Here is an 8,074-nt window from a genome sequence, read left to right as displayed (position 1 = left end):
AAGCGCTTCGTCCAGTACTGGTCTATTCAAGAGTTCCTCGTGCCGGGTTTTCCTACGAACTGAATTTTGCGCCGCACGAGTAGAACAGTGCATTTTGCGTTGGCAAGAACGCAACGGAGCGCATTTGTATTTTCCCAGAAAATGAAACTGCAAGCGCATTAGCTTTAAAGTTCACACATGCCGTCTGGGAAGTATATAGCGTGAAAGTAGTATAAACGTTTTACAAGCCCGTAACACATAACGAAAACCACAACTGCATACAACCACAAAACAATTTTCATAGATTCCAGTGAGTTTCATATAGCAAGTGAAATATGGAACCTAATACAAAACACTGCTTTGTTCTGTATGTTTATTGTATTAATACTGTTCATCAGTAAGGTCAGTTAGTGAAAAACCATCAGTGGTGGACCTGGGCAACGGTGCTGAAGCGTATCGTCAGGACGAATGACTTTCATTATAATTCACTGTTTGTGAACTAGAACTGCATTGACGCTTTGCTTTAACGCTTCCATCTCTATGACGATTCGGAAAACTGTAATCGTGGTTTGCGTAATGGGATCTATATGAAATTTTTTTCGCCGTCATAACCACGGTTTTGAAGAACGTGTCTATTTCATCATAATGTATAACATATGAAAAAATGGTTTGAAAGGGCACATAATTCGTTGGGACCGAAGACCTCTCTGGTCCCATCCCCCAAATCATCCATCCATCCACAGCCAGTTGGACTGCCTGGCACTACGCATTTCGCTCGGTGAGAAAACACCTCCAGTTTAATTTGTCATTCTTGAGTGGACGACGCAAGACAGGGTTCGTACAAAAAGTAATGAGACTGATTTTTTGCTGACGCAACTGTACTTGGCAGCGCGCGCTCGCTTCGGGGGGATTGGTGGTGGGGGGTGTCTGGCCGAAAACTCGCGGCGTGTTAAGTCGCCTGCCCGCTCTGTCTCGGCAGCATCGTTCGTACCTTTAGTGAACACGTCGCCAACGATCGAGCAACGTTACGCCATCAAGTTTTGTGTGAAACTAGGAAAATCGGATACGGAAACGTTGGATATGTGTCGGCAAGCCTACGGCGATGACTGCCTGTCAAAAACCCCGGTTTTCAGGTGGGTGAAGAGCTTTATAGAGAGCCGGGACAGCGTTGAGGACGACGACCGCTCCGGACGCCCGTTAACCAGCAAAACTGACGAAAACTTCCACCGTGTGCGCGCTTTATTGAACACTGACCGTCGGATGAGTACTAAAATGTAGACATTCACGGCCGGAAATATCATGTCCATTATAATTATCCGGGCTGTTATGCCGTGGTCGGTTGATGAATTCTGTGTCAATTCCCAACGTTTCGTCTTCGACTGCGGGAGACATCTTCAAGGGGGTCCGTAGCTGGATGGAAGGTCTAACACACCCACTGGCTCGCTACCGACTGCCGCTAAATTCCGTGTCCGCGCGCTCCTGCGCCGCGGTGTGACGTCACGTGTTTTGTAAACGTCAGTGCAATTGGCCGCTGTCCGTCGCCGTCGATCGCCGTTGCCATCACCCAGTAGTGGACGGGTGGTACACATCTTCTTTAACACCGGCATCCATATACCGTTTAATTTCACGCCCTCCTCCTTTCGATTGAAATTATTAGGGTGTTTAGCGATTTCGGTTACCTCCCTGTAGAGCCTTTCGTAATATCCGCTTGTGGCCGCTAGTACTTGCGTCTTCTCGATACGAATATTGTGGTTCCCTGGCTAGAAAGATATCTGTGAACCTGAGTTGCTCGACGCTGAGATGGAACATCTCGACAATGCACTAATGAAGAACGTATATTCGTCCGCCGAAATAAAACGTGCGTTTAGGCAGCCACGCAGAAATCATAGTGACGTACAGGCTACTGCAAAATCTAAGGTTTTCAAATGGTTCAAATGGCTCTGAGCACTATGGGACTCAACTGCTGAGGTTATTAGTCCCCTAGAACTTAGAACTAGTTAAACCTAACTAACCTAAGGACAACACAAACATCCATGCCCGAGGCAGGATTCGAACCTGCGACCGTAGCGGTCTTGCGGTTCCAGACTGCAGCGCCTTTAACCGCACGGCCACTTCGGCCGGCTCTAAGATTTTCCTGCCGTTTGTTAAAAATGTAACGGAAAGAATAGGGAGGATCTTGACGAAGGGGAGTATTACCGTAATTTAAAAGCCCACCAGGAAGATACAGGAATACCTTAAGCCTGCCAAGGACGCTCGCAAACCATTGGAAAAAGCTGGAGTGTATAGGACCCCTAGCAGCTGTGGAGATGTTTATGTGGGTACCACTAAAAGAACTGTTTCTAAACGTTTGGAAGAGGACAAGCGCAATTGTAGAAGAGGAGAAACGGAACGATCAGCCGTTGCGGAGCATGCTTTCCAGCCAGGGAACCACAATATTAGTTTCGAGGAGACGCAAGTACTAGCGGCCACAAGCGGGTATTATGAAAGGCTCTACAGCGAGGCAACCGAAATCACTAAACACCCTAATAATTTCAATCGAAAGGAGGAGGGCGTGAAATTAAACGGTATATGGATGCCGGTGTTAAAGAAGATGTGTACCACCCGTCCACTACTGGGTGATGGCAACAGCGATCGACTACGACGGACAGCGGACAATTGCACAGACATTTTCAAAACACGTGACGTCACACCGCGGCCCGGGGCGCGCGGACACGGAATTTAGCGACGGTCAGTAGCGAGCCAGTGGATGTGTTGGACCTTCCATCGAGCTACGGACCCCCTTGAAGATGTCTCCCGCAGTCGGAGACGAAACGTTGGGAATTGACACAGAATTCATCAACCGACCACGGCATAACGGCCCGGATAATTATAATGGACGTCGGATGAGTGTCAAAAAATGGTTCAAATGGCTCTGAGCACTATGGGACTCAACATCTTAGGTCATAAGTCCCCTAGAACTTAGAACTACTTAAACCTAACTAACCTAAGGACATCACACACACCCATGCCCGAGGCAGGATTCGAACCTGCGACCGTAGCAGTCCCACCGTTCCGGACTGCAGCGCCAGAACCGCTAGACCACCGCGGCCGCCGATGAGTGTCAGGATGATACCAGACGACTTCGTACCTGATAAAATGACAGTGCACAACATCATCACCAAAGAATTGTCGATGAGGAAGGTCTGCACCAAGCTGATCCCGAAGATTTTGTCATACGTTCAAAAGCAAGCATGTGTGGACGCCTGCCAATCTCCAGAGCGCTGAAGCTGATCCGAAATTTTTAGATAAATGGTCACTGGAGACGAAACCTGGGTGTTTCAGTACGATCCGGAGACAAAGCGCACGAGTGCCGAGTGGCACACCACAGCGTCCCCACGTCCAAAAAAGGCTCGCATATGCAAATCGAAGGTGAAAGCCATGCTGATTGTGTTTTTCGACAACAGTGGCGTGGTTCCTCATGAGTTTGTGCCTCAAGGCCAAACTGTCACCAGTGCTTTTTATTGCGAAGTGCTCAAGAGACTGAAAGCCTGGGTCCATCGCGTGAAGCCAACCGATGATTGCAAGCTGCATCATGACAACGCGCCGAGTCCCACTTGCTTCATGGTGGCCAGCTACCTGGCCAATGAATTCCAACGATTGCCTATCCCCTACAGTCCCGATGTGGCCCCGTCAGACTTTTTTTGCTCCTCAAACTAAAAACTTCCCTGAAAGGACACCGTCATGGGACTTTGGAGGAGGTCCAAGCTGTGACGATGGGGGCTTTGAAGGCCTTCCCGGACTCTGCGTTCGCGCCAGCGCGTGGAGTGTGGAAATCCCGCATGCAGCCGGTTGTCGACTCTCAACGGTCATACACTGAAGAGGACTAAGTGGTTGTAGTGATATCTACAATAAATTTTGATTCATAGGCTCAGTCTCATTACTTTTTATACAACCCTGTATGGCGGATGCATTGCGCACTACGCGGCGCAAAATTCAGGTTCCTAGGAAAATCTGGCTTTATTGTATACACATAAAACAACGTTTCCCCCCCAATGAAACAATATATTTAGCAATATACTTTTTATTCACCTTGTGGAAACAAGATATGTTATTTAAAATTATGTGTCTCTTAAAACGCTATGAACCCTAGCCACGCTTCATATATAACCGGAAAGGCTGAAAAAAAAGTAAGTGAAACCACTCAAACCCAGAGAATGAGCGAGAAACATTCACGTAGCTGAGGTGGCCGCAGTGGATAGTTTCATTCGTTTGACGCCGGGCCTACGAGTTGCCGAGGTCACGCAAGCTTACGGCGGTTTGACGTCAAAATGACGTGTAATGAACTCACTGTGAGTGCACCTAGAGGTGCACGCGCGGTGAATCAGCAGGCAAACTACCAACCTGCTGTGATATCACATGGGATAATCTCGAGAAAAAAAGTTGTTAATCTCACTCTTATACTAGTCCGCAATCACAAAGTTAATAAGTAATCAATGAGAAGAGTGGCTTACTCATTGCTACCAACATACGAATATCAGTTGTGTTAATGTTGGCAAGCTTCGCCAGTACTTTTCTTAGTTACGTAAAGATAATTACCGAGATACCCAGATGCAGCAGTGCAACTGTATCGTACTCAAAGCAGCGACGTTTGGCGTTACGTCGAAGTTGGTGAATTCTGTGTAGATATCTGAATTTTTAAAGCAGTTGTCGCAAGTGAGTAATGTTGAGGCGTGAACTGTAGAAGTGTACCGACCATAGCACAGTGCACCGCATACTGCACCGAATAGTGGCGTATTACTGAAATTCCTGTGGCGGTTCCTAATTTTTATCAATTTTTTGGAGCAGTGTTGTTCATTTTCAGTATCTGAGGTGCGTATGTGTCTGCCTATTCCGAAAATTTCTCGGCAGCATAATATTGCACTAAATTGCGTTGTAAAAAAAGTTATCGCAAAACGAAATTATATAAAAAAAAAGACTGCGGTATGGAGACTTGAAACATGAAATGAGCAACATGGGCGTAGGGAGTTCTACAGTCTGATCCTATTACTGTGGTGTTACAGGAAATGCTGTAGGTCAAGGCATCAGCTTCAGACTGACATCAGATCCGTACTTCTGACACGCACCACCCGTAGACTCTTGCAATTGGCGGTCTCACACTGCAAACAATACCGGTATGTATTTCAATGTTTTCATCTTATTTTACTAACAGAATTAAGTATTATTCTGTTTATGTCATCTCTTTGCCATATATGCTTGTCATTGACAAATATTCTCAACAGTGAACTAGATGTGTTAGAAATTATTTACAATAGTAATTAAACACTGTGTAGTACTGTAGCCTCTAAGTGAATATATTTCATTCAGTATAGTAGCTTTTTCATTTTGCCTAACACATCACAATTTTCAACTAATTTTGTTACACACACACACACACACACACACACAGTCCCAAATTCCAACCTACATCTGACAGTAATTTCATTTAACAATTAAATATAAATTGTATCATATCATAATACATATATTCTAAATACCACGTTTACATATATTTAACAAAAATTATCAGAAGATCAATAAAGAGACATATAATAATGTGGAAGGTGTCATTTTACTATCACTTTGCACATTCATATGGCAACATGGCTCCATGCCCGTCATTTACAATTTATTTTAGTACTGTTGTGCGGTAATAATTCCTACATGCCACCAGTTAAACATTATGGAATTAGAAACTCTTCAACAGAATTGAAGAAATTGGGAAGAAGAAATTTGGCCAGTTTGTTTTTAAATTTAACTTCGCTTTGTCAAACATTTTATATCTTTGGGAAAGTGATCAAAAATTTTGGTGGCAGCATTGTACACCCCTTTGTGTGCTACAGACAACCTTAATGTGGAGTCAGCAAAAGAGAGACACGCCATTCATACACACAAAACCAAGCACACCTCATGTACAGATGGCTACTACCTACAGCATCTTGGACCAGAATTCCAGCCAGAGGTGCTGCAGTTAGCAGTCATGTGTACTTGAGGTGTGCTTGCTTTTGTGTGTATGGATGGTGTGTGTTTTCCTTTTGCTGATGAAGACTGTGGCTGAAAGCTTTGCCTTTCAATTGTTCCTGCCTGCAACTTAACTGTCTTCCTTACCCTAAGTAGCAATCTGTCTTTTTCTACATTTTTGATATTCCTACCTGGAGTTTCCATTGTTTGGTATTATAATAATTCAGGTGTGATACATTCCAACTCTTCACAGCAGAAATCTTTTATATCATAGTTGTATCACTACAAAATTTCAGTTGCCCTGCTATGAATTCTTGCATTACACTGCACATTTATAAATGCCTTTGTATAAAACAAACTGTCAGATGCAAATACCAGAGAAATGTGTGACACTGTTCATATTACAGTATAAGTTAAAGTGGCAAGGGCAGGCCTGTAATTGGAGTAAATAATTGATCTTTGAATTCAGTTCCACTAGCCTATAATATTTTGTAAGGTCGTCTACAAAATAAAACAGCTGAAGTAAAGACAGAAGAGCCAGGGAGCAGAGGGTGACAACAAACAAAAGTTTTTGGGAACATGTTAGGTCACAGTAAATGTGTGTGTTTGTTTTACTTGGTAATAGAATAAATCAATGGGAAGTCCTCAATGGAATAGTAGAATTAAAAGACCGGTGTTTCTAAATCTCAAGCAGTAATTACTTATTTTTCTTTGCCAGTATCTTAGTATAATCAACTGTGAATGTGTTTCAGGAATGGGCGCAGTGTTGTCTTGGTTCACTAGTGACTCCAGCAATGGAGAACCCATCAGACCTTATAAACCACAAACATATTTTGAAGCAAAGAAGAGATATGAACCATCTGTACCCAGTAATTACAATGTGAGATTGTTACCTTCCAGTTCACAACAAAATAACAGTTTTTCCTACTATGCAAGTACTTTCCCAAACCATTCTACATCGTCGAATTTGCAGTATGTTGGTAGTGAACATTGCCAAAGATATTCTCTAGTGAAAACTGCAGACTCTACTCTGTACAAGTTTGTCTTACAATTAACTGTTGAATGGGATCCCATGGATGCCAACTCAGAGTTTCAGCTGTATTTATTGCCCTTAGGTACTTGGGAATATGAAGAAATATCTAGGTTATTCAAGCGTACCACACAAAGACAGTTCATGGTTCATAAAATTTACAGGGTTCAGAATCCATACTTATTGGGTTGCTATTTACTCAAGAAAGAGGAAATGAAATCAAGATACCGTTATGTTACTGAGAAGTATTTATTTCATGGTACCAAGGAGGTAAACAAGGACAGTATATGCAAAAATAACTTTGACTGGAGGAAACATGGACGTTCGGTAGGCAACATTTTTGGGAAAGGGGTTTCATTTACACCTATTTCTTGTTACGCCAGTCATTATTCAGACAACTGCAACACTCAAAGAATGATGTTTGTGTCTAAAGTTCTAATTGCAAAGGAAGTTGTAGGGAACAAGGATATGGTACTACCACCTGTATTTGATTACGGGCGGTGTCTTAGGTATGACACTGCTACTAAACACAATGGTCAGGTTATCGTCAAATTCTCAGATTGTGAGTTTTATCCTTCGTATGTTGTATATTACACAGGACAGTATGTAAAAAGGGAGTAAAGGAAATGGAATTTAGCCATTATGAAACTAACTTATTTTTTTTTACAATTTTTGTAAGAAAATGAGACAAGACTTTGTTGGCATGAAATGCTCCAAATATACTTTAAATAAAAGTTCCTCATTTAAAAAAAATAAATCATGTTTGTTATATTGAACACTAAGTTTTTATTATATTTAACATGTTTGTGGACAGCTGCTTGGCTGTCAGTGGTCTCCTTCCATGCTTTATGTTATTTCTTATGTAATTAATATCAGGAGAATCTTGTTTAGTTTGCATGTGTGATAAGACTTGCAGAAAATATTGACATTTATAAATCCTAGAACACATAACATAGTTATTGGGATTATGAATCTGTAACAGGAGCAGTTTACTTTTTTCTTTCTAATAGTTTAAATTTTTTGTTACCTATCTGTTCTGCTGCATACACATATTACCAATTAAACAGACACTGTAATCTGCAAGGTGTG

The 8,074-nt window shown here is 42.6% G+C and overlaps 1 protein-coding gene across 3 annotated transcripts; it reads left to right on the top strand.

The window, feature by feature from the left end:
- Positions 1-954: 954 nt before the first annotated feature.
- On the top strand, positions 955-7,671 carry LOC124612824 (protein mono-ADP-ribosyltransferase PARP12-like). 3 transcript variants are annotated; one of them, XM_047141247.1, is made up of 3 exons: positions 955-1,112; positions 5,019-5,129; positions 6,708-7,671. In XM_047141247.1, the coding sequence occupies exon 3, from the start codon at positions 6,710-6,712 to the stop codon at positions 7,604-7,606; it is 897 nt and encodes a 298-aa protein (XP_046997203.1). In that variant the 5' UTR covers positions 955-1,112; positions 5,019-5,129; positions 6,708-6,709; the 3' UTR covers positions 7,607-7,671. The 3 variants fall into 3 exon arrangements, with proteins under 3 accessions (XP_046997203.1, XP_046997201.1, XP_046997202.1); XM_047141245.1 differs by lacking the exon at positions 955-1,112 and adding an exon at positions 4,158-4,827; XM_047141246.1 differs by lacking the exon at positions 955-1,112 and having other exon boundaries at positions 4,921-5,129.
- The last annotated feature ends 403 nt before the right edge of the window (positions 7,672-8,074 follow it).

Source organism: Schistocerca americana, chromosome 4 (genome assembly GCF_021461395.2).
Source record: "Schistocerca americana isolate TAMUIC-IGC-003095 chromosome 4, iqSchAmer2.1, whole genome shotgun sequence".
NCBI lineage: Eukaryota > Metazoa > Arthropoda > Insecta > Orthoptera > Acrididae > Schistocerca > Schistocerca americana.
The sequence above is the reverse complement of the archived record's forward strand: the minus strand, read 5'-3'. Positions and strand labels throughout refer to the sequence as shown.